Source organism: Takifugu flavidus, chromosome 11, assembly GCF_003711565.1.
Source record: "Takifugu flavidus isolate HTHZ2018 chromosome 11, ASM371156v2, whole genome shotgun sequence".
In the NCBI taxonomy this organism is placed as follows: Eukaryota; Metazoa; Chordata; class Actinopteri; order Tetraodontiformes; family Tetraodontidae; genus Takifugu; species Takifugu flavidus.
In genome coordinates, this window is record NC_079530.1 from 7,034,207 (window position 1) to 7,060,629 (window position 26,423).

Below are 26,423 nucleotides of genomic sequence, written 5' to 3' on the forward strand. Positions count from 1 at the left end.
CCTGTTGTTGGCCATTAATTAACTGCACTTTCAAAGCTTGAAAGCTTTAAATGTTTTAATGAAACATATTACATAAATTTATTACAGTGAAATTACAGCCATCTTCAAACTTCATCGATCTTTAGAAAGGGTTAGGAAATACAACACCTAAGTTACTGAAGAACAAATAAATGAAGATTCTCTCAACTACAAAAAGGAACTATTGTATTTGGAAGGATGCGCTGCAATATTTGGCATTTCACAATAAAAGCTACATCATCAATTCAAACCTACATGCATAACTATGGTGAATAAAAAGCAAACGCACTTCCAGCAAAGTCATAAATGTTCAATGTGAACAAGTAAAATTTATTTTCCCAAAGGTCGTACAAAAACTGCAAACAAGTACACAATTCTGGGAATGTAATTAAATGTGTTTGCTCCAGCGATAACGTGAAATTCCATGAAAATACCTGTCGGTCACTGAATTTTCCATAGCTTGGGTGGACATTTAATAAGTATTCACAGTGTTTGTTCTGGCAGGAATGGCATCAAACACTGGTCCTTGTGCATCAGATTGTTCTCCTTGATCCAGATTGTGTTTGTAAAACAGCGATGAGGCATCTCTCTCCTCTCATCTGGTCTTTCTGGTTGTCACTCAGGCTGTTCCGTGAGCCGTTCAACGCCGGCGCCGAGCTGCCTCCACATTTGACCACATTTACTGCCCGGCTGTGGTTCGCCTCTTTTCTCCTGTAGATGATTCTGGTCGTGATGGCCAACGCAGACACCCCGACAAAGATTACGGATGATATGAGGCCTGCAAAAACAGAGCAGTCTGTTCCTGACTTGCAGCTGGAGCTTACCTGCTCTCTCTGACTGGAGCTTGAAACGAGCTTACAAAAACCTCACAGTAACAACAGTGGAGGAGATAATGACTTGGTAGCACACAAACACACCTTCTAAACTGCGTTATTGATATTGTTCACTGATACTGGTGGTGTTTGCAGTACCTCCAATCAGTACCGAGTCTCTTCTATGGGTGTTTACTGGAGGCTGACCTGTTCCTATTGATCCAGACCGACCTGCAGCACAAAGACAGTGCACAAATGTACAGATGTCCAGCATTGAGAGAAAAAAAATAGAAGTTGAATGCAAAAATATTTTAAAAATATAGATGTGGAAATATGAGAAATAGTGGAAATCAGCTTTAGCAGCAGGCTGGCTGCCTGGTTCACTGGTCTGACCTGAAAGGTGGTGTGTGGTTTCTGCTGCACTTAGATTGGCTGCAGTGGAGCCACAGACGGACCGGGTCAGTGGGCCTATGACAGCGACGGAGCTTGTGTTGGGGTGCAGCAGGGCGGCTTTCAGTGGACTGATGGTGTTAAAGAGGACAGAAGACAGGCAGCCGGTGAAACCCAAAGAGCCGAGCTGAGCCAGCTCTGGGTCCAACGTGGAGTCTGGAGGGAGACCGGAAGTTCAAGAGAACATCAGATATTTCTCGGACTGGAATATTCTGAGGTCAGAAATACGGTGGGTCTCATTAAGAGCATAATAATTAACTATTATCATATTTTCAATGTGTGTTTTACCAACAGATGTTGAATAAAGACTATGTTCACTAATCCTAACAGCTGGCACCAAACTCTCACACTAGAACTTTTTATGAGTCCAACTGAAGCCAAACACTGCCCTGGGAAATCCTGCCCTGGCATCTGCCAAGTTCCTGTCACGATTGGTTGTAATAAGCAGCATTCTTCCTTTCTGCAAAGCAGCCATATACCTGGATACGTTCCCAGGTAAGAGCCCTTAAGGTGCAGAACTTTCTTACTCTCTCTTCCAGAATTTTTCAAAACCCACAGTGGTGGTGAAAGATTCTGCAGCATTATTAAAGGAATGTGCCTCTTCTCTGGGTTCCTGCTGCTGGTTTTGCTGACCTAGAATTCTTCCAAGAACCAGGGACCGAATGGCGTTGAATTCTGCATCCGACGTCAGGGTGAAGTCCTCCCCGTCGTTCTCGTCAACCTGCAGGAAAATGGTTGGTTTTGCTAAAAAAGTGTGATTTGTAAACACATTTTAGTCGAAAACTAAAGTGTTTGTGTTTATTTATGACTACAGAGCATTCAGTGGTACGTTTTCTCAGCACCAAGGAAAGAAATACTGAAGAGTTGCCTCCAGCATCCTCATCAATTTTTGGTCCCTAAAACTGTAGAAACTCTGTTTGTGTGTGTCTGTGTACCTGCACAAACACAGTATCCGCCCATCTGTTAATGGTAACAGCATGAAGGTGCCCGTTGGCGAGGTTCCTCACTTTGCTCCTCAGGATCTCAGCGTCTCTACTGCCGTCCAGCCTGTATCTAACCTCCACCTGTTCTACAGACAGACAGACAGACAGACAGACAGACAGACAGACAGACAGACACACACACACACACACACACACACCACCACCACGACTAAAATAATTAGACATTTTAGATACAAACCGCTCAAAATTACAAAGTTAAATGATGAAGAAACAATTCCCAGCCACTCTAAAATATTCCGTAAATTTCATTTTCAGAGGAAACAGTAAGGTTTTGTTTCATTTGCGCTGTAGAAAATGTGTTTCAGAGGACATTGATATGTAGGGGAGAGCTGGTCGTTTCGCATGAAGTGCAGCTGAATTTTGTGGTGAAATTGAATCAATACTGTAACATGTGCTAAATGTACATGACTATTATGGAATGGCTGTACACAATGGTACAATATTCAATCGGATTGAATATTTTACTTATAAATGAACTTAACTAATTGAGTTATTACCATTCTTGTTGAGCAGGAGCGCCAGGTACTCTCTTTGGTAGGAGCCAACGTAGAGGAGCAGAGCAGGACTCTGATTGGTCCTGAAGCTCAGGGAGACGTTTTCTCCTCTCAGTGTCCCATCAGAGAGGATGGAAGAAGAATGAAGGCTGTAGCTGAGGGACGTCCCTGACTTGAAGATGGCTGAAACCTCTTCAGAAAGGAATATCATGAAAATGAAGTGTCTAATTATGTAGCTGCATGATCTGACATTCATTGTCATCTTGCACGTCAGAGGCTTTGCAATGATGGCCCAGATTCACATTCAGCTACCCTGAACGTTTTTCTATCAAGAGGTGTTTAAATGTGATGCATGAAAGCCCCTGACTTTATTAAAGCCTGCTTTGGTTTCCTGAGAAGTCTGAATCACATATTACCGGTAAGAGTCTACTTAAGCTTAAGAGTCCTTGTGGACTGCATGAGACGTGGCTTTTAAGGCCCTGAGCACCAGCAGATGCAGGGCCAACAAGTCCACAGAGACAATGAACTGGATCCAGTGTGCGTGTACCTCTCTCACAGAAGGCTCCAGAATAAGCAGATGGGCCACAGTCGCAGGAAAAGCTGCGGGTTCCCTCCACACAGCGGCCCCGGTTCTGACAGAGTGCGCCGTAGCTGCTGCAGTAGCCGGGACAACCGGCCTGGACCCCGGGGGTGACCTTTGCTCTCGCCTCCAGGTCCAGGGTGACACCATTTAGCTGCAGAGAGCGAATGCAGCCGCGGAAGCCCTTCTGCCTGGACGCCGTCCCACCTGAGGTCACAAACAACAAACAGCAACACCATCGGAATGCTGGAAAACATTTTTTCAATAGGTTTTATATCAATAAGATCAGACACATGCCAACCTCTGCGGGTCTGTTTCTGTAGAACTAATCAAAAGCCAATTTATATAACTCCTAAAAGTTATATAAATTGCCATGCTAAATAATACCAGAATATATTAACAACTTGATTTTTCACCTATTGATAGTTTCTATCTGAACATCTGTTTTTTCTGTCTGGCAGCAGAAGAACACCTCCCTTCCTGAGCAGAAGTTTAATTCCAATGTATTTACCCAACAACCTTCAACTGTCCTCAGAGTTCACGTTGTTGAATATCCCAATTGTGCCAAACTGGCAACCAATCGTGATGAGATAAAAAACCTTTCCAAGACTGCAAACTTCCATCAGGTGATGTCAGGCGAGAAACACCTTAGCGAATGGACTCAGCATTAAAGTTGAGTGCATCAGCCCGAGAGTGACTTTCATTAACTTTCATTAACACTGCAAAACTTAGCAGGATCGATCTAATTCTCCCCCCACCGTTGCCACCACGCACCGATGAATAACTGGCTATTGAGCTGCAGGTGAATGTGCCCGTCTGAGGGGGCCTCCTGGGTGGCAGCGGGCAGCTCATCCAGGCGAAGTAACGCCTCCTTGATGTTGCGTTCGGCGCGGACGCGATGCCACCTGTTGTCATTCAGTGGGACACTGGACTTTGCTCGAACTTCCAAAGGTCCATTTCCCACATCGAAGGAGAAGAGGACCTCCAGGGGGGCTACGTCAGCGAGAGAAGAAAAACAGTTTTCAACAAAAATGGCTCGCCAGAAGGCCTCCTCTCTTTGCAGGAGTGTTTTCGTGTGCTGATGTCTTTAGCCTCGGAATCATCCAAATTTCCCTTCCGCTGAGGTTTTTCAAAATGTTGCTTGGCAAATGATAGATATCTGGAAGTCAACAACCAATACACTTGAGTGCAGTCGGGTCTTCTTTTGAACATCTGCAGCAGGTGTGAAAAACACCTCAGCTCATCTCTGGGAGAGCTCCGACTGGGTCCTGCCCTAAATGCTGAGATGATCCTCCATGCTTGCACCTTAATGAAGACTGGATTTATCTTTAAACTATGAGCCACAACATTAAGCTATGACTTACAGCTGAGTTCAATCCGGATGAAGTCTTTGATGCCCAAGTTTTCCAGGAAGACTCCGGAGAAGGAGGTAGTTTTAAACAGGAAAGAAATGTCTGCGCTCAGCTCTCCATGGAATGTGGGAAAGTGAAGGTAAGAGGTCTCCTTATCAAAAAATGCTGCATTCCAAATATTTTCTGCACTCAGAATAAAGGTCAGGGAATGCCCATTAATACGCAGATAAATGTAATATGTATATTTTCTTCATTTTGTACTGACTGAAGACGATGATGGACTTACTGTCTCCATGGCATTGAAGAGGCCCCAGCCTGTAGATGCTTTCAGAGCCAGGCCTATGGACGTCCCCCAGCACCAGAGATCTGACAGGGAGTGTCTCTTTATGGGTCAGGAAGCCTGAATCACTCGCCCTGGAAGATAAAGCCACGAAGGAGAAGGAGAGATGATCAAAATAATCAAGAAAGAAAAAGGGAAGAATGCAGGAAATGCAGTGCAGGACAATGCCCATTACCATTCGTTACGGTCAGCATCGCAGTTGCACTGGTGTTTGGGGTCCACACAGTTTTGCTGCAGGCCACACGAACATTGCCGGCTTCCCTGTGGAGCTCCACCCCAATAAGTCTGAACTTGTCCTCCATTTGGACCTCCGACCCACCAGCTGAACGGTGGGCCATCTGTGACAGAGAAACACACGTTTTAATGACTTTAAACTCTTAACTGACACCTGATTCAGAGGGTTTAGTTCCATCAATGTTCACGCGGCGACCACATCCTTTACACTGGAACCAGCACCAATCAGATATTAAGAATATTATTGGTCTGATACTCAGGAATATCAGCGTCGCCCAGTTCATCCTGGTCCTGCTCAGGGTTTCTTCCTGAAATTCTGACAGTTGACGCAATGATGAATTTTACCTGGGGAGTTGAAGATGCGCGACCTTCTGCAATGGTAAATCAGCTCCTGCTCACAGTGTTCTGATTGGCTGATGATGGCCGCAAGCTGCTCCGCCTCAGATGCGTACTCAAAGTGAACGGCGAGCTGATTGGTGCCCGGCTGATGGCGGACTTTGGTCGGCTCTGTGTTATTGTGCTCCACCACCGTCCAAGTTTTATCCTCTGGTGGACAGAAAACAAATCACTGTTTTAGTTCTGCTTTGCGTCGCAATGGGGGAAACTCTGGACTGACACACGGAATTGGATGGTGGGAGCGTTTGGAGGTGTGTGTCTGTTACCTGTCATGTTGCAGTAGAGCAGCTGTGGTCTGATGGGGCCACTGCCGTCCATGTCAATGAAGTAGTACCCTGAGTTCCTGCCTCTGTGTTTGTAAGCTTCACAGGACTGTTCGTATATCGCTGAAGAGAGACGAACATTGCAGCTTATAAAGCAAAACATCTAACTGCAGAGGTTTGTGTGTGTGTGTGTGTGTGTGTGTGTGCGTGTGTGTGTGTGTGTGTGTGTGTGCACTCACAGCTGTGACAGGTGGCCCCACTGTAGCCTGTGTTGGTGCAATTACAGTGGAAGTTGCTCCATGATTGGCTGCAGTGGCCTCCATGTTCACAGCGACTGCGAGAACACCTAAATAGATCAAATATATTTGTTCCAGCACTTTAACAACTCTGGATGAAATAAAGAGAGAGGAAAAACACAACTGTGTTGGTGTAAGCGAGCAGGTGGCGTTTATGTGGGGAAGGTCTGAAAGGTCCTTGGCTGACATTTCATTAAAGACAAGCTGCTCAGAGGATAATAACGCTGAATAAAATGACCTGGAAAACCTATATCTGGATCTCATGTTAGCTTTCCGAGCACCACGTGTTGTCGTTGCTCGCTTGTCACAGCATTGAAGGGATGCACAGGAGTGGGATTTAACATGTGCACCAAAGAGAAAAGAAACACAGCAGGGGCCACCACTTGAGGGTAAAGTGAATATCTATTTCACTGTCTGCGTTATATTGCTTTGATCGCTATCCGTTCGCATGAATTGACCCTGTTCTGAAAAAGAAAGATAAAACAGATCAAAAGCCTCATTGTGTGTGACAACTGTGAAAAAGTTCAGATCCCACCTGTCAATGATGCCGCACGTGTCAGTTTGTAGATCGCTGTAGTTTCCCATCAGCCTCTGCTGCACCTTGATCAAATCCACTGATTGTCTGTCCACAGCTAGAAGACGCATGCAGCCCTGGAAGCGGCTGAAAGGGTTCTCACATTCCTGCAGGTTCCCTTCAACAGGACAACCTGAGGAACAGCAGACACGACATCAGTGAGAGGAAGCCTGCGTGAGGGTTTTTTTTTCTTTGTACGTACCACCGAAGAAAAGTTGACTTCCCGTGACTATGAGAAATGGGGGGCGGGCGTGAGCGTATCCTCCTTCATCTTCATCTGCAGTGACAGTCAGGCGTCCTTTTCTGGAGTTCAGCGCCACAGAGTGCCACTGACCGTCATTCAGAGCTGAACCTGAGGTCATACAAAGAAAATAGACGCTGCCCACAAAATCCTGATGTCACTCAAAGTTAAGGGAGAAAAATCTGACCTGCACTGAGCTCCAGCCGTGCCCTGCCAGCCTTGTGGACCAGCAGATGCAGCCTGGCATTGCTCAAGTACAACCAAACTGCCCCACTGTGCATTGGAAGATTAAAGGTCAGCAGCAGTCCTGCCTCGTTCCACGTGCGAAACTGAAGCCTGATTGACGTGCCAATCAAGTGAGACGCCGTCGGTCCTGGCAAAGACAGGAAGCTCTTGGGGCCGTTGAAGGTCACGGCAACAAAAACAGGCTCAGCGCAGGAAAAAGTTACATTTCCCTGAGAGTAGCGAAGAAGACGGGAGAGGAAACAGAGGGAATAAATTAAAGAGAGAGAAAAGGGTATGTGAATTCCTTTGAGGGCTGTGTGGTGCCGTCCTGATGCGCAGAGATCTCATCGGCACGTCCTCTTTCAGGGCGCAGCCTCATTAGCATGATTAGAAGAGACACATTTGCTTCGATAAACGCGAAGGCACCAATGTCATCAAGCAGCTCGGTCAGGTCAAAGAATGACAAGACCGTATAAGTCATTCAATCAGGCCATTAGAGACTGGAAATATAGACTCATTCAAATCCTTATATTACAATTTGAATATCGCCATAATCACAAGGAGGCTGCTGGTGAACGAACTAGGTTTGCTCTTGTGTTTGTCAGCATCTCTTTTGTGCTGCTGATTCAAACAACACAAAATAGAACGAAGCTCATTACCTTCACCGTGACCTGTGGGACTTTCCGTTTAGCCAGATCTATCAGATTCATCCCATTGTAGCTCAGGTTTTCCAAACAGCCATGAAAGCCTCCATATGACCCTGCTGACCATTGAGAGCCAAAGGCGTGGGTTGCTCCCACACTCATCTGTGTGGTTGAAAAATTATTCAATATTTTTTTTGTCTCACAGTGAAAATCAAAAAGGTGTTTTTATGATTGTGCTGATCCTATGCACAAAACAACACACCTGGTCATGGTCCCAGCGGGTGTATGTATGCGGCATCTGCACCCAAACTGCACTGTTGTCCACGGTGAGGTCGAGCCGAGCGCCGCGGCGTTCCATTGTGACGTGGTGCCAGTACTGGTCATCTAACAGGCTGCCCAAAGACACTTGATACCGACCGTCAGGAGAAGAGGGCTCACCTGCAGGAGGAGTGCAGAATATGAAAGGAAAATAAAGGAGTAAAGGAGGAACTCAGGAAGGAAACTACCTGTGTGAAATAATCGAGCGTTTGCACACCTACAAATGGCTGCAAAGTTAGCTAATATTTCAAGTAAAGTCATTTTTTTCCACACACTGTACTCAGGAGCAAAGTGTGATTGACGGAATCTAGAGAGAAGAATAAAAGACAAATGACAATGAACTTTTCCAGCCAGAAGGAGGTAAAGAAAGGAAAGAAAGAAGCTATCACTCATCATTAATCTGTCAGCCAGACGCTTGGTAAACAAAGAGTGGAGAGGAGAGAGCAGACCGTCAGAGAGAGCGAAGTGTTTAATCATCCACGGACAGATGTCAAACGCCGACAAACTCTATTCTGCAGCAACAAACTCATAATTGCACCAAAGACGCATCTTGGAACAAAAGGTTGGTTTTAGGGAATTTGCTCTAATTTGCTGAGGTATTTATTCCAATACAAAGCAGACAATATCATCTCCTTTGAAGAAGTGCACCGAACAGATCTATTCTGTCCAACAATTATTTTACCCCAGTCTATCATGAGCTGTGGAACAGTACAGTGAGCTACAGGTGGTTGGGTTGATGGTGGTGGAGCCGCTGGAGGCTACAAAACTCAAATGCGTTCAATTTAAATAATATTACTGACTGTGCAAATAAGCAGTAAACGGGCGGCTCATAACACCCCTCACTTTATGCTGTTAAAGGCGCTGTCAGACATGAATGTGTCACGTTGAAAATGAAACAAAGTGATTTATGTACGGCACATCAAGGCCGCCTCCCATAAATCAGCATGGATAGAAGTTGGTGGCGTGGCGAGTCAACAGGACTGAACCAAAGGCAATTATTCACTCAGACAGCTGAGATGACAAACTGTTTCCAGGATGGCCTGTTGTCAACGTCCACAAAGAGAAAAAAAAAATCCTAGGAGATTAAGTCAGAACATCTAATAAAATGGGATGGACCATGTCCAGGAAGATCACCCCGTTACCCCAGGGGGTAGATTCGTTTAAAGGGGAAACATAAAACGCTTTTACTTTCTTTTGCAACCACAGAAACTGAGCCATCATTCTAAACATATTGAATCCTTTCACAACAGTGGGCTCAATTATGAGCAGAGCTGTAAACGATAAATGTATATCTGCAAGGCTACAGGATCCTATATCTGTATCTGTATATTTGTTTTGAAAGTGTGTTCTGGTAGCTGCTGCTGAAGGGTTCACAGGGGAGAAAACTCTCTTAAAGGGCTCTCAAAGCTCAAAAAACCAGACTAGAACACGCCGCTGAAACCTGAATGCATTGAAGGTGCAGAGTAGTCAAGCTCTATTTAGCTCTGCACAAGTTAAGATTCTAAAGGAATTAAAACAGATATGGGCAGCAGGGGTTGAGCAAGTGCACCTTTTTGGAGGAGCAGAAGAAGCTTTCCTCCGTGTAACTGCAGGCTGAGGCTGTTCTCACTCTGTCCCTCCATGTGAAGAAGTACCCCGGAGTTCCTCAGGGTTTTGAACTTCAGAGAGATGCTGTCGGTGGTCGCAGGCTTCCACCACGGACTCAAGCTGTAGAGAAGACTGCTGCTGCCGTCAAAACCGACCACATCGGACGCTGAAACACATGAAAACCCCACCTCAGACTTTTTCACCTGCTGTATTTATTCATTTCATTTCCTTAGATATATTGTATTCGTTTAATTACATAAAGTTTTTATTTCATTCACAAATCAAGCATCTCTTGAAATGAAGGTTTTAATCACAAATTGAAGAAGAAGCCCAAACAAACCATAAGGACATCCGTATGTTTCCAGTCTGAGCCCGATGCGACCACCGGGATTCCAGTCCAGTGGGACGATGCGGATGTAGCGGGCGATGACGGCATGCTGGAGCTTGTGCAGGACGACGCTGTCTGCATTACTGTTCCCTGGAAATGCCTGGAAGGACACAGCAACAACGAATTTTCCTGTTTTCCAGTTCCAAGTATTTTGCTGAACCTTCTCAGTTCTGAGAGAGACCACAGAAACCCAAAACCTGGAACTACAGCACAGATCTCATCATTTTCTGTTCCTCAAATTCTGTTTAAAACAGGTTTTAATTTCCTTGGGCATTGCTATAAACCACTGAGACCTGATGAAGGGCTCCTCAGTCAGGGAGAAAATGAGATTTACTTGATGACTACTTTGTAATTTTGAAGTTTTTTTAAATTAAAGAATTCACACTTGGGCTTCCTCACTTTTCCTCCCTTTTAACACATACAGCAGCTTTTGTGCAATATTCTCATTCAATCAATGCACCTTCTCACATTTAGCTCCATTTAAGATTAAAATATTCCATAACCTCTCATGCAGAAGATGCCAGTTAGAAAACAGCTGCGCTTGACTTTCACACCCTGGTGATGTTGAGGAAGGAGGTGAGAAGAGGCAGAAGCGCCGTGCAATGCTGAAAATGTGAAGTGAGAGAAGTGTTTCGGTCCCTGTAATCCAGAATAAACTGGATTGGCTGAAGACGTGGTGCCAGGAATCCAAACAGGGTGAGGATTTATCCTGAGGATTTTTCTTTTACTTCTGCCCGACATTTTCCGAATCACTTTAAATCGAAGCCCCACCACAGTGTGAATGTAAGCAAGGGGGTTAATAAAGGTCTCAACCACAAACTAAAGTACCACCTGACTGCCCTCAAACTGTACAAAGAACTGAAATGTAGAATATATAGAATACAAATTCATCAGGGTTTGAATAAATTTCAATAAATCATCATATATTTCCTTTCCCACTCTCTTTTTTACTCTCTAACTTTATCTCTCTGGGCTTCTGCTATTTCTTCATCCTTTCCTTTGATCTTCATTCAAACTGAATGCACTTTTTGCTTTTCACCTTTATTAATCAGCACAAATTAAAAGCTGCCATCGACATCTCTCTCACTGATAAACAGACGATTTGTACGAGTGTTTCTTGTTTGTTCTTCCCCCACAACTTCCCTTTGACGTCTTTATTTCTGCAGCTCCTCTTTCGGCTTCTCTAGTCTCGCTTTACTTTGATGTGGCCAACAGTTGCACATATACATCTTTTTGAGACCCTAAGACTGTTTCTGGGATTCTGTTTATGGTGCTTCTTCTTCTACCATTAATCCCTTCTGCTTTGCCTCTGACTAAATGTGCACTGTGGCGCTAATAAAACTTGCTCACCCTGACACTGTCTTCCTGTCGATACTGTCTCCAGTTGTGTCCGGTGTCACTGAACATCAGCAGGTAGACTGTTAGCCAATCGGAGCTGCCGTAGCGACCTTGCGTTGAAACCGCTGTTACTTGTAGCCTCTCGCCCAGGTCAACCTCCAACCACTGATGCGTGTCAGAGGTCAGTGGGGACCAGCCGCCGGCCCCTGAGGGACAGATACACAACCAGACTGTGAAGTAATTCATGGAAGTGGAAGTTCATATGGATTAATATTTAAGAATATTTAAAACCTCTATAAATGAAGTGACTTTTAAAGGGTCCTTTGACCCAGATTTGGGTACATCTAGTGGTGATCTGAAGACCTGCAGTAGCTGATTTTTGTAAATGAGCATTCACCAGTTCATCATTTGATGGTAAAGTTTCATTTTTAATATATATAAATGTTCAGATGTCTGTAAAAGGGTTCCTTTTAGAGCATGGGCTCTCTAACACTGCTGATATTTAAGGGATATTGAGTAAAAAAAAGTAAAATGAAAATCACATGTTGCCTTCTTGAGGAGCAGAACACTTCCTCCAGGATGGTGCTGGGAGAGAGAAAACCTTATCCATCCTGCTTCAGATTTACATCTGGTACATTTTTGCTGTTCTCTAATACAGCTAGTCTCCATGAATCCGTAAGATCAGAAAGAGTTATCAAGCTGAAGTGTCTGGAATCTGAACTGGGAATATACCGCTGCCCAACGAAGCCCTCCAAAACTGAAGTATTGCCAGTGACAATACCGGTAATGGGCTCACAGTTATTCACAAGTGATCTGGTGCATTTAGAATTCACCTGACAGGCCTCTGTCACCCCACTGGGTCATGGTTTCCTCTCCTCTCCTCTCCTCTCCTCTCCTCTCCTCTCCTCTCCTCTCCTCTCCTCTCCTCTCCTCTCCTCTCTCTTTACCCAGCCCCCCATCAGCAGGAGGGTCCCCCTACATGAGCCTGGTCCTGCTCAAGGTTTCTTCCTGTTAAAGGGGTGGCTAAAGGGTTTTTCCTTGCCACTGTTGCTTGTCTGGGGTCAGGCCCTGGGATTCTGGAAAGCGCCTTGAAACAATTTTGATTGTATAAGACGCTATATAAATAAAGATTGATTTGATTTGATTTGAGAATACAATTCAATTGTTAAATACTGTCAAAATACCCCAGGATAGTGCATAATAATGCATTATTAATGTGGAATAAAGCAATTAAAGTCAGGAAGAGAGGTAGAGAATCAAAACTGCAGGTAAAAGCAAATAAATGTATTTCTTTATATTTTAAAATTGTGTGCTATGTATGTAATCATGATGGTTGAATGTGTGAAGGATGTCACCCCGAATAAACTCATCATGGCTTCACCTTCTCTACGGTTAAGTTTGGCGAATTCCGGCCCATGGCTCCCAGAAACCTGCGAGGAGCTCCGGAAGGAGGACGAGGGACGGTTTCCCACTAGGGAACGGTGACAAACCTCTGAAAAACAGAACCCAGAGGCATTTTACAGCTGTAAAAAATCTAAAAAGGTGCATTTGTGGTCACATTCATAATCCAATTTGATCAATAGATGATTAAAAAGGATAGGATAAATGGTCTGGGACAGAGGGGACACACACAGTTGCTATACTGGGATGGAGAATAAATCGACTTGTTAAATGGATGCAGGTCCATTTTTGTGAGCTTTTTTCCCCAAGATTTTTGATAAGAGTAATAGATTGTCTTTTTATTCTTGTTAGTAAACCCTGATTTAAACATTTATTTTAATGTAGCACTAATTTATTTCCCAGAATCCCAGCAGCAGCAGGGGAGTTTCCAGTTTGTTTGTTGTGTTGTTGTTCTCTTCAGTTCCATACGGAAACGCACCGTATTGTCTCTCTAAAGGGAATATATGATTATAAAATATCAAATTGATACCTGAGAGTTTTTTCTCAGGTGTCTACAGGAGTTGAAAGATCTGTCTTTTATATCTCAGCTGCATCCTTTGTTTGATCTGTTGGAGCTTCTCCGTCAACCTTGGGAACAGCATCTCACATATTTACTTTAGTTGTGATGCATTTTCAGAGCCAGGAAGGTATGATACAGTTAAATGCATTAAGACAGAATCAGTGGACAAAATGTGCTCCAGTAATTATTCTTGTGATTCTTTTTCTCGACGCGTTGACCTCTGTGACCGCTATTTAACTCATCTTCAACAGTTGCATTTGATTTTGATCTGATGAGCTTAATGAAACCCTCCTGTGCTTGAATAAGCAGCCATGATTAAGATATTCAGGTCATGGCTCCTTGGTAATTAGCATTTTTTAAAGGATTTATAATTGCATCCACCTCCATCCCACCATATTCACGTCTCCCTCAGTATGAACCAGAATATTAAAACCCGTGATTTCACTGCAAATCTGCAGCTTCAGTGACCCAGAAACGCCGAGGTCAGTCCTGAATGTGCAGATTTGGATTGAATTTGTTCTCATTTTCCCTTGAAAGGATACCAAGGAGTGCACAGGCCTTTTCTCTGGGGCACCAATGCTCAAACAAGGGAAAAAGGATAAAAGGAGTTTAGGAACAGGGTACATTTGCATGGTATTCCAAAAGGCAAATTAATGTGGAATTTTCCTGGCAACTCCCAGGGAAAACTTCTGTAACAGCCTCACCTGAGCCTGGTGATTCTCGACTGACAAATATTAAACATTCAGCAACATTTGTTTTTGATAGAAGTCCTCATTTATGCCCCGTGGAGGGTTTGATGGAGTGAACTTTTTGGAATAACGCAAATCATCCCTAAAACCGTCGATTCATTCAACCATTTAACCATGCAAAGATCAGAGTCCATCCGTCCGTCCGTCCATCCATCAAAGAATAAAGTGTAAAAAATTGGAACTTTATCAAAAACACTGAATGAAAAAAATATCAAATTCTTTAAAATACCTAAATAAAATACTGTATAATGAAAGTCAGATCAAAGAATAAACCAGCTTCTTTAGAGAGGTAAATCAGGAGCTACACAATATTCACTTATTTTTATTTTCACTGAGGAACTTAATTTGTTGCTCAGCAGCACTGCAGCATCTTAAATAATAGATAAACATCAAACTGCATGTTGGTTGCAGCTCAGTGACACCTGATTTCTGCTGCAGTCACACACACACACACACACACACACACACACACACGCACGCACGCACACACACACACACACACACACACACACACACACACACACACACACACACACACACACACACACTATTCCTCCACCTTCATAGGAATTTGACAGATTTCACAGGCTTTTCAGGTGATGACGGGGCTGTATGAGGAATAAATGTGTGTTTAACTGAGCTCAGGTGGGACTGACCTTGATCAAACACCAGAGTGATGGACTGCAGGACTGGCTGCTACTGCCAAGTCTTGTTGAGTAGAGGAGGGAGTGATTTTTTTTAAAAAATCTCTCTCTCTATACACATATAAACCAATATTTTAACCGTACTTTTCTGTGCCGACTGAAATCTAGCTGTGAGGAATGACACAAACAGCATTTAATCAGAGCAGTGGAATTATCTGCAATTACAAATAAAGTATTCCAGTAACTTTGGACTGTTAGTTTCATTTATTAATCTAAATCTCACTTGTCCTTTGTAACTGTGATCATCCATCTGCTCTGTTCACCCAGCTATATGAATAACATGAAACTATAGTCAAAATATTGCCTGTTTTGTCAGGTGGGGCAACAGGGAAATTTCAAAAGAAGCATTTCATCTTTAATCCTAATGTAAAACTTCATTTTACCACCAGTGTCTGACATGAATTGCAATTGGATTTAGAGTCGAGCGAAAAGTCTGCCCCACCTCCCACTGTCTGAAAGGCTTCTGCGATCTGCTGTGTTGCTGTTCTGCTACAGGATCAAGGTGATTTTCAGCCTGAGATTTGGCTCAGCCTTAACCTAATGTCAATTTAAATGTGAAGGAAGGTCAGCATCAGAAATGACTTGAATATATTGCACTTTTTCTCCAAAGAAAAACAGATCTGTTTGTCATTATGTCATTTCTTTCCTTTATTGTGGCTATTCACATGTCCTGTATTGTCACCCCTGCTCCTGCTAGAGAGAGTTGAATTATGCAGAGAAATGCCCCCCGTTGGTCAAAACCCATTTTTTGCAGTTAAGTCATGACGCCTCGCTCCAGGGTGACACAAAAATTGGATCTCTAAATGAATTAATTTACTACACTAATGGAGAGAGCTCCACCCAATATTGTAATCATGTCACTCATAATTAAAAATCAAGTGCTACTAACCTCCTCGCGTCACCCACTGTGCGCTGAAAAGTACTAGGATGACCTGCGTAATAATCCCTGTGACTTTCTCACTCCAGAGATCCATGATGAAGTGAGAGGAACGCTGCAGAACGAACCCAGATATTCTGCCTCTTCACTGCTCACTCATTCCACATCCCGCAGTCACTCCGAACTCCAGCACTGGTGGCGCTCTCAGACATCTGCCTGATTCCACAGCAGTCGCAACAGAACTGGCTGCCTTCGCTGTGGCGCGACTCTGCAGAGTGAAGGAAAGGGAGAGGGGGGGTGACATTGGGCGGGAGAGTGGGTTAGACAGAGAGCTTTCAATATGAATAGAAAGGGCTTTATTTGTTATAAAAAGCTGAAAGACTGCTGAAATTCAGCAGAGAAGTCACTGCTTCTGCGATGACAGATTTGAACCGAGATCCATCTCAGGTCACATCAGCCTCTCGGCTTCTACTCACAGTCTGTCATCGTGCACTCGAATGCGGCAGAAAGGGATATCTGTCATTTAACAGCGATTCTATTTTTCTATTTTCTGCCCTGCAACTTGTGCTATAGATATTTCCCCTTTAGAAAACCTTATCCACTAACTGTGGCTGTGCAGCATTTAATTAAAAATCATCCCCAAACACTACAAAAACCAGTATATATCCAGCAATGCGTGGTGTTTACAGAAGTGGCTTCATTTCCATTATTGACCTCTTCTTGTTTTCCATTATTGACCACAGAAAAAGGGTTGTTTCCTTTTGTGCCACAACTGGCACACAGCTGCCGTGGATATCTACTGACAAATAATGCAGAAAATATTGATGATGGGAAATGATTCTGAGGAATCTCTACCTCTGGACAAGAAGGCCTGCAAATTAAAAGAGAAGAGAGCTAGCAGGTTATTTTTTCGGTAAGAAGAACAGACGGCAACTTTCAAAGCCCAAGATGACCAAGACGTGTTAGAGGATAGATATCCTGCCAAAAAGGGAACTCCTGAGAGATGTAAGCTTGCTACATTGCCTCAGGCTCTTTTACCGAAAATGATATGTTTGTATTTCTATCCCGTAGAAAAAGAATGAAATTACAGATTGGCAAAGTCGAGAGTACGGAGTGTACTCGTTTTACTCTATGGAGATTCCTTTATATACCCTAAAATGTACATTGGTATGGTGCAAGCAGAAATGTTTTCCACTAATCTTGGTCTTCACTTGTCTCCCCGTGAGGCTGCCACATGCAGCATGAAATCTGACAGCAGTCCAGGTCTGCTCCAGGAAATCCCTCCTTCAACATGTCTTATCATCCATTCCCATGACTGCCTTGTGTCCGATTTCCACCGACTTTTACTGGATTTTTTTTCCCTCCCAGGTGATGTGGTCTTCACTAGATGATGACAGACAAATGAGCACCATTATCTCCCTCCATTCTACACTGCACCAGTCTTTTAAATTTGCCTTTAAGTGATGGCGCAGGGAGGAATTTACCAGCACAAAAATGCATGCTAATGTGATATTTGAGGAAGACCTTTCTGCATGAGAAAAGGGTGTTTTTCCCCACCATTTTGAGGGTGGTGTGACCTCACTCTGATCTGTTTCTCTGTATCCAACCACAGCTGCCAGCTGCCTGATTACATGATTTTGTGTCATTTAGGGAGAGGTGGTTGCCTTTTTAAAAAAAAAGTTAAATCATTTAGATAGCTGTAATGATCTTGCAGCATTGCTGACTTGCTGGATAAGGCATGTCTACACAACAGGTCCCTGAACATACAGTAAGACAGAATCCACAGGTGTCACTCTAATAATTGGTACACATTTCTGGGATTAGAGCTCCACTACTCCATTTTAGTTCAAATCAGCACCACTTACTAACGGTTTCCCATTAAAATCACTATTTATTGTCATTATTCTGTAGAACAATTTTTGAATGCAATCCAACATGCTGATGGGTTTCAACAAACATTTGCAGGAAATTGGAAAGAAGTCAAAAAACTAGTAAAAAGTAATTTTTGCTGCAGTGCAAAGAATCTTCATTTCACACAAAGTGCTGGGCCTCGCAGAGATTTAAATCCTCTAGGTGCTTCTAGTTTTACACTGCTGTGCCTCCCAGCAAATTACAATCAGGTAAAAAAGAAAAGAACTGCAATTAAAATGTAGTTACAGTCTGCTTGATACATGTTTTCCCTTAGATTTAAAATATGTGGCGTCCTGCTGAATCCTGCTCAGTAAGGGGACAATGATAAACTGCCATTTTCTCTGCTTAGCATTTTATCTTATACATCTCTAAACAGCTGCTCAGTGGAATTGCTTTAAAGATTTATGCTGCTCTGCCTGACCTGTATCTCATAGTTGCCCAGTAAATCCATCGCCCTAGTGATCTTTCACCTCTGCACCAGTGCTTTTTTTCTTCCTTTCTTTGAAACACATCCACACTATAAATATTCCAAAAGCCAATTCCTCTACAGGTACTGCAGCGTATTGATGAAGGCAGTAAAACCTGCCCTTGTCCATGCTGCAGACCTCCACATGCATTCCCACGGTTCTTTTATGTACGCTTCTTCTTAGCCAGTACAGGTGCCAACAGATTAAAAAGTTTAAATTTTTTTTTTTTTTTTACAAAAGTGGCACAACTACTAAAAAAGTATAAATGTTTAGCTTCTTTAATACTTTTATTTTGAAAGAACCTAATGTATAAGACAATCTATATACTTTGACGTTCAAATAGTCTACATTGTGAATATATCCCCAATTGTGAGTAGAGTGTGAGTCAAAATTGCAACTTATTCCAAATAATGGAATCTCCTGCCAGAGGAGCAACAGGTTCATGTTCCATTTCTGATTACAAGTATTAAATATAAATTCTGTGCAGAACCACTGGAATGCTGCAGCTGTGGCTGTTTAATTGAAACCCAAACGTGGATGAAACACCTCTAACTGAAGTTTCTCCTCAATGCCAACAAATTTAAAGCTCTTATTAGTTAATTAATCTCTGGGATGAGCCAAAAGATGTTCAGCTTCCTGAATCCAAACTCACATCCATCTCAGCCTTTTGCCTTTTGAGATGCAGCCTGCAAACGCTGACAATTTCACTTAGTCTAATGGCTGCACAAGATAGCAACGAGGCTGTTGGTACATCAGCAGCTTTGTGTTCGTGAGGATAATTGGGTACTACAAATCAGTGATGGCGGATCGTGACATATGGGAGAGAAGGATCGACTTTTAACTCATTGCCTGCTGACCAATAAACATTCCTGTGATGTTGTGAAGCTTGCACACACTGGAAACACACCCACAAACACACATGCCAGCTTGTGTAAGATCACATTAGCAGTACAGCCGCAGCGATTTCTGCATCTCAACAAGAGTTTGTTGAAAAGATTTCTAACAAGCTGAATTTAGTGTCAACAGTTTCACAAGGTGAAGCTCCTGGCCTCTGGGCTCCTGCTTCTCACAGCCTCCCTTCCACTGAGGACAATGGCCCAAAATTGTGTTGGTCAAAATGATCCATATCCTACCATAATAAGATCACGTTTTTAAAAAAAATGTTAATTTGAAATCCATATTTTGCACATATGAAAATCCATTTTACATATGTGAAATCTACTACACACAAATCATCTGTGGTCTTCCTTTTTGTTCTGGAGGTTATATTTTGATTTGTAACTTGCACTCACCACTTAAGGTCATGAAATGTGGGCAATATTATATCTGTGCTTGTCCATCTGCTTCCAGATTCTCTGTCTGTGGCTGTGTATGGAGGAAGAGGAGGATAAATCAGATACGTTTTGACTGAATGAGAGTTCTGCTGAAAAGAAGCCAATTTATTAGCTTTTTCTGATCTTTGTGTAGTTGATTGGTTTCAGTTTTGAAGTCTTGTCTGTCCTTATTGAGAAAAGGTTTTGAATCATGTCTAAAATGCCCCCCAAAACATATTTTTCAAACAGTCAGGGAAGGAAAATTGACTCAGCGCTCCGTTGAAAGGAACCATAATCCGGTTCATTATTTCCTTATTGGAATTTATCGAGCTAAATAGTGAATCACAAGTCATTCACAATGAACAGTCAGAAGATCTTCCTGCAGTTCTCCATTAGTGGAGGAAGAAATGAAAGCTGAAACATTTTCGATAATAAAATGAGACCAGAAAAGTATGTTTCAATGCTATGATGAGACGGCAATTTGCAAGGTTGCAAACTTGGGCGCATGGTCGAATTATTGGACCTAATAAATAAACGCGCTGTTTTCTCGATCACAAGGATATCCTAAAGAACTCAAACATAACCCATGTCCACAGACACACACAGGTGTGTTTGTCATCTTGACAACTATGCCTTGATATTAAATCTTGCTGGTAGGCGATTTAAAAAAAATAAATAAATAGGAAAACTGCTGTGACTGAGTGGAAGATGGATTCTCTATGTTGTCCAGCTCATTGAGCTCCACATTTCTGTTCGTAAAACATCAGAGATGACCCTCACTGCCTTGAGGCTGCAACAGATGTGACGCGCAGCTCCTGAAGATGAGTAATAGCAGGGTTGTTGGAGAGGCCAACAATTCAGAGGTTCCTGTCAGAAGGAAGCTTTCATCATTCTTCATGTCCGTTACCCCCCTTGGAGAAAGGCTTTGCAATGTATCTTCCAGGTCAGTGAAAGGTAATAGTCTACAACAACAAAAAACCCGATTCGTCATCTCCCTTGTATTCCCCTGATTTGAGATGTGCAGCTCATGAAACCCATTTAACCTTTACAGTGGATTTTAAATTGTGTTTTTCTTTCACTGTCACACTTTTTTGGCTTACCTAATTAGTGTGGAGAAATATTCTTGTGGGCAAATGAACCAAAACAACTTGAAGGGGGCTGGAATTCAAAAAGTTCTGTGCAGATTTTAAAGCAAATTGGATGTGTGGCATGTAAATGGTGACCCGGGATAGTCTGATTAACAATTTAAAACAGTAATAAATGAATTTCATGAATTTTTGAGTGTGTTTTTTGGTATTAGCTTAAGGGATATTAATGCCCTGTCCAGTAAATATGCTCATTTTATGCATTAGTCTATTTTTACAGCTCTGCACAGTGACCTGTGCTGTCTGATGCATTTCAATGAAAGATTTAACTGTGACTATTTGAAGATTTAACCATGGATTTAACCAAGTGCTTTAATTTAACGCATCAAGAGGAGCCAAAGCAGTTTTTTTCTCCATGTGCTTGTGTTCCTTTCACAGTTTTTTTCACATTTCCTTGCACCAGCAGCAGCAGCTACTTGTGCACATGTGCGGGAGAGCAGCCGGGTGTTTTAAAATCTCATTAAAACGCAGCAGCAGTTGCGCTTGCATCCGTACAGCATCACAGACAAACGGCAGACTGAGGCAAGTAGGCAACAACCAGATGTGGAGGTGCAGTCTTATTAGTTCAGGTTGGAACAGAAGTGCGGGTAAACATCCACCTTGGATGTGAACATAAATAGATCCTCACCTAAAAGCTGTGGGTGTAGCGGTTCGCACGTTGCCTCATAGCTTTATGTTCACCTCCAAAAGTGCTGTTACCACATGCAGAACATATTCTCATGAGCCACTGAAGTACAAGCTTATGTCTTTTTACCCTCGAAGTTGACTAACTTCACGATACCTTCCTCCAGGACATCAGCAATACAAGGTAACAAATGTTGACGATGCATCTATGTCCACAGAATTCACCTGGTGCCCCTTGTTGCTCCCTCTGCATGAGTAATTTGCCAACCATATTGTTCATATTGTGCATCTGGTGTAAGAAGGGCACACATGGAAATGCAATTAAATTCCAGCAGGACTGTTTCATCCACACCTCTGCAGGGAGTATAAGAGGTAACATTTTGAAGAAAGGAGAAATACAGCAACAGAGCAGTAAATAAATGAATGTAAAGAAAAACAGTGTCAAAATGACAACTTATTAAAATTCTTGGGTTTGGATAATGTAGCTTCATAACCTTCATCCCTGAACTAATTGTGCTGCCCACAGAAAACCTCTATTTTCAGTGCTGGCTTGGTGTGCTCATTATATTCAATATTTCATATTCTGTTTAATTTTAAATGCAGAGCTAAAGGTGGGCTGTTTCATGCACAAGCTTAGCATTTTTTACTGGCTGCGAGCCAAGTCCTGAGAGCGCACAGACTGATGCGACAACTCACACTCACCACTCACATGCATTGAAACATCCGAATCACCAAAATGGTTCCTGCATGTTTAGCTTTGGTCTCTCTCCAGCTTGCCTCCTCTGCATGTATTTTCTTTGGGAAACAAAGCATTTCATGTTTCTGAGAATGGATCCTTTTTGCCTTCTGTTAGTGTTACTTTGTAATTTTATAAAGTTATACACCCACTAGTTTAACCTCTCGGAACCAATTAAATATTCACACTTCAATGTACAATCACAATAGAATCACCCTGTATTAAAAGTATTCAATTTAAATTCAAGGATTCAAGATATTTTACTGTCATATTATCATCCCACACTTTCATGAGATGACACGGAATTATGCTCCCCGGATCCCAGTCAAAACTACTGAGAAATTTTGAGAAAATGTGCGTAAATGTGCATAAATTGCAGTTGAAATTATAATATGAGAAGTGCTTAATAAACCCGAATGTCCTGGATGTGGGAGAAGCAGAAATAAGTTAATTTATCTGCAAAAACAAAAGAGTAAAATTCATTTTTTTTGGCACTTCTTAGTTTTTAATTATTAAATATTAACACATATGTGTGTGTGTGTGTGTGTGTGTGCTGTATATGTTAAAAACACATTAGGATTTGTGCAGTGGCTTTATTATCTGCCGTCAAAAGCCCTCTTACATTTTTAATAGATGCTTCTTTATTACTCTGCTGCATTTTGCAGAAGTGTCAGATTTTATCAGATCAGTTTGCCCTCGGAAAGAGTTACTGTGTGAAAGGTTATTTTGCCCTGGAAGATCATTTCCACATAATTATGAATTCTTTCTTATGAGCTCAGCTGGATGTCACAGAAGGATTATGCAACATTTTCCACAGTGTCAGTAAATATAAATATAAATATTACCCACCCTGCAAGTAAACAAGGCAGAAAGGGGGGCTAAGGTGAGCATAAATATGCATAAAATAGCTCTTGACTTTGACATCATATACACTTTGTGCATATAATAAAAGCACAGTGATACGTGATGCTAAATGCTAGAGAGAGTTAGCCGTATGTTAATTTACGTTTATTTACTGTTGCCATGGGTTAGTTTGCTCAAGTCACAAATGAGTGTTTTTTTTTATATTTGAAAAGGGGATTGTTGTATGTTTCCAGTGAAACAGTACCAGTAATTACAGTGACTGAGAGGCTCCTACAGTACATGTCAACGTGCACTCGAGCACCAAGTGGAAATTGCAATGCAAATTGTTTAAGAGGCCAACTTGGTTTGGTCGAGGGGCACAGACGAGGCAGAACAGGTGGGTGTAAATAAGTTAATCAGGAGAAGATGCAGACTGCAAGGTTGTCAGCTCCAAACAAGTCACCCTCTCTCTGGAAGCCTTTCACAAATTGTTAAAACAAAAACATAAACCTATCATTTGAGCTGCAAATTTTTGACCAGACCGGATTTATTAACTGACCTGTAAACTGGTTCCTACAGAACCTGTAACGGGGCTCCTGAAACCTACCTCAGATGGGCTGTGGAGATCATCACCTATTGCTTTTTTGATGTAAACACAGGGAAAAGCTATAAAGCACCCCTTGTTATTGGGTCCACACACTAAACTACCCAGAGGGACAGTGTTTTTGAAAACAAAGCAGATGGTTGGGGTGTTATTCATCCTGTTTGATGCTTATCTTCCACCCTGCTCTAGTTCAGCCTGGTCTGAATGACTTCCCATTAATGTCTGGAAACATGCTGCTCAGCTCTTAAACCTGCATTCACTCATGCTTATCTTAATAGAGATCTTGCTCTCTCTCTCTGACACAATAGACTATTGATTCTGGTCAATATAGAAGTAAAATATATAGTAATAGACAAGTGTGGGGACATCTGAAACATGGTCAAAGAAATTAAATTGAGCTGTTTGCTAGAGGGAAGATATATTTTGGAATTTAAAATCTAACATCTGTGTAGACGCCTTCTCATCTCATTATGTGTTAATCCCATTTAATAGTTCAGTTTGACCTCTTTTAGAAATTTTATAATTCACATGAGTACTTGAATTAGATAATTGTACTGAAGGAATAGGAGGCAGGAGTGATTGTGAATGTTTCACCAATTCCTGTCCAAATGTGACAGACTTTTTCCAATGAGATAAAACAATGTAATGTTAGACACCAACAATTAATAATGATCAGAAGGTAGCATGTGCAAAGGACAGAAAATAGTTGCTAAACAGAGCAGGTAAGTAAAGCTAGGTAAGAAAGCTAACATTTAATAACTAAACATTTAAAGGTAAAAACCTAGGAAAAAACTCAAGTCGATATTCGTAAATTGTTTTAAAGCAATTGTGGATGATACATTTTCAAACTTGTACTTTATCTTTAAGGCGAGCTTCGCGGTCCTTTTTGGACTGCTTCTCTTTCCGTTGTTTTTCAGGAAGTGGTTTTCATATTGGCTAAAGTTGACTGCGCAGCGTCTGAAGCGGTTGTTGATTTTTTGCTTTTCATTAGCATTTAAACAGAACAAAGTGGTCAGAATGTCTGGGGGGACTCATTTGGAGAACGCGAACCCGATAATATTCCAGCGGACTGGGGAGAGACTGCTGACAGCGACGGATGAGGATGAAAACGTCCATGATCCCATTGACGACAGAGAAATATTTGATATCCTGTGTTTGTTTTGAGTCTATTCGGGCCGGTTCTACCTACAAACATCAGACATGCTCCTTCAATCTAAGTTCAACAGATAATAGGACCGTTCGCGTACGTATAGGTTTGGACGGATCTATATTTGAAACAAATACCTTATAATAGTTTTTGAGATAAAACAAATGAACGTAAAAATATAACTACGCCATCGTCTCATTTCACTGTTCGTCGCCCATTTTCAATATATACTGTAGCCACTAAGTGTCTGGTTTATCGTCTACAACTCATGGGTAGCTAAATTAAATTGTTTATATCGTATAATGGTGGTTTTCTGTTCTTTGATCCCAAAACGCTGAAGTAAAGCTCTTCTTTAACTGATGTTACATCTGATCAGAACCATCAACGACCCAGAACATCCTCTTTCTCTGGAGGAGCTCAACGTCGTGGAGCAAGTGCGAGTGAAAGTAGGCAGCTCCTCTACCCCTCTGTCAGATGCACACTAAATAAATGGCCGGTTCCCTCACTTCCAAGTCCTCTGACTAAACTTGAGTGCTTGGTTTGCAGGTCAATGATAGCGAGAGCACCGTGGACATTGAGTTCACACCCACCATCCCCCACTGCAGCATGGCCACGCTCATCGGCCTGTCCATCAAAGTCAAGCTGCTCCGTTGTCTACCGAGCAGGTTCAAGGTATGAAAACGCGACATATTTTTCAACCTACTACCCATCTTTGAGCTTTCTTTTTTCTGTCTGCTCTCAGATTGATGTTCACATCACTCCTGGGACGCACGCTTCCGAGGAAGCAGGTAGGTGAACATGTATGTGATAAGATATGAATGTTTGAAGGACTGTGATGTATGTAATTGGTTTCCTTTGTTAATCTGCAGTGAACAAACAGCTGGCAGACAAAGAGAGAGTGGCAGCTGCTTTGGAGAACTCCTCGCTGCTGGAGGTGGTCAACCAGTGTCTGAGCATCAGAAGCCATTGAACTCTAATATATTTTGTTCAGAAGCTCTTTTTTTCATGCAGCAGACGTGTTTATGTGTCTGTAAAGAAAGTAACGTGCATTTGACATGATGCAGTAGTTCATGGAAAAAATGAATAAGTCGAGGTTTGAGCTGTAACAAGTTTATGCGTGATCACTATTAATGACATTATGCCTTAAAACACAGGATATGATTTGGTATATTTAAATTAATCGATATACCAAAAATATCTCATTATTCATGACGTTCATTGATGACCCAAGCTCAATGTAATGCGTGTGTGAGTCCAGCAGGGGGCGCCGCCGCCCTTGATGCTTGGATAAAAGGAAGTTTTTGTTGATTTAATTTGGCAAAATTCCGAGGAAATGGCACTGTAATAAAATATTGATCCAACTCTGAGCATGGTGCACACATTGTTGGATTACTCCAGCAGTAAAATTAAACGACTTGTGTAAGTAGTGTGACCCCGCAGAGGATGAACACATGGTGGGGGGGATAAATATTTACCGCGCGTGTCTGCTGCACCTCCTGTTTGGCAAATCTGACAAGGATTGTTTTCATCTTGTTGCACATCTGGACACTTCCCATCCCAGCTAAAAGCCTGGATACGTGACCAGCCGGCACAGCTGCATGAACCGAAGCCAGAACCGCGCACCTCCCACCCCGAAACCGACCAACTGAAATAATATCTACGCTTTTTGAGCGGGGTTATTTCCTCAGGCCTAAAGTTAGGGATATAGTTGAAATATATACAGCTGAACTACTTTTGTAACAATGAGCAACTTCATCAACAAGACCATTAAATGGCTAAAATATCCATA

General features: G+C 42.3%; 2 protein-coding genes across 2 annotated transcripts; one reads left to right on the forward strand and one right to left on the reverse strand.

Moving 5' to 3' along the window:
• Window positions 1-37: 37 nt before the first annotated feature.
• LOC130533356 (contactin-associated protein-like 4) lies at window positions 38-24,465 on the reverse strand. Its single transcript, XM_057046657.1, has 25 exons — window positions 24,343-24,465; window positions 15,857-16,112; window positions 12,936-13,046; window positions 11,567-11,760; window positions 10,169-10,316; window positions 9,791-9,994; window positions 8,186-8,361; window positions 7,939-8,085; window positions 7,242-7,509; window positions 7,016-7,165; window positions 6,775-6,946; window positions 6,183-6,289; window positions 5,947-6,066; window positions 5,630-5,830; window positions 5,226-5,388; window positions 4,997-5,124; window positions 4,723-4,893; window positions 4,133-4,351; window positions 3,326-3,565; window positions 2,782-2,970; window positions 2,216-2,349; window positions 1,914-2,001; window positions 1,224-1,436; window positions 990-1,061; window positions 38-796 (listed from the first exon to the last, which is right to left on the reverse strand). Exons 2-25 carry the CDS (start codon window positions 15,939-15,941, stop codon window positions 552-554), a joined length of 3,945 nt encoding a protein of 1,314 aa, XP_056902637.1. The 5' UTR covers window positions 15,942-16,112; window positions 24,343-24,465; the 3' UTR covers window positions 38-551.
• ciao2b (cytosolic iron-sulfur assembly component 2B) lies at window positions 24,376-26,001 on the forward strand. Its single transcript, XM_057046663.1, has 5 exons — window positions 24,376-24,631; window positions 25,001-25,080; window positions 25,181-25,306; window positions 25,377-25,422; window positions 25,504-26,001. The coding sequence occupies exons 1-5, from the start codon at window positions 24,505-24,507 to the stop codon at window positions 25,602-25,604; spliced, it is 480 nt and encodes a 159-aa protein (XP_056902643.1). The 5' UTR covers window positions 24,376-24,504; the 3' UTR covers window positions 25,605-26,001.
• Window positions 26,002-26,423: the final 422 nt, after the last annotated feature.

Coding starts and splice junctions, on each gene's coding strand:
- LOC130533356 (XM_057046657.1), bottom strand. CDS start 15,941: ATGGATCTCTGGAGTGAGAAAGTCACAGGGATTATTACGCAGGTCATC. Junction 9,995..10,168: donor AACATACGGATGTCCTTATG/GTTTGTTTGGGC, acceptor CATGTGTTTCAG/CGTCCGATGTGGTCGGTTTT. Junction 6,067..6,182: donor TGGGGCCACCTGTCACAGCT/GTGAGTGCACAC, acceptor GTCTCTCTTCAG/CGATATACGAACAGTCCTGT.
- ciao2b (XM_057046663.1), top strand. CDS start 24,505: ATGTCTGGGGGGACTCATTTGGAGAACGCGAACCCGATAATATTCCAG. Junction 24,632..25,000: donor TGACGACAGAGAAATATTTG/ATATCCTGTGTT, acceptor AACTGATGTTAC/ATCTGATCAGAACCATCAAC. Junction 25,423..25,503: donor GCACGCTTCCGAGGAAGCAG/GTAGGTGAACAT, acceptor GTTAATCTGCAG/TGAACAAACAGCTGGCAGAC.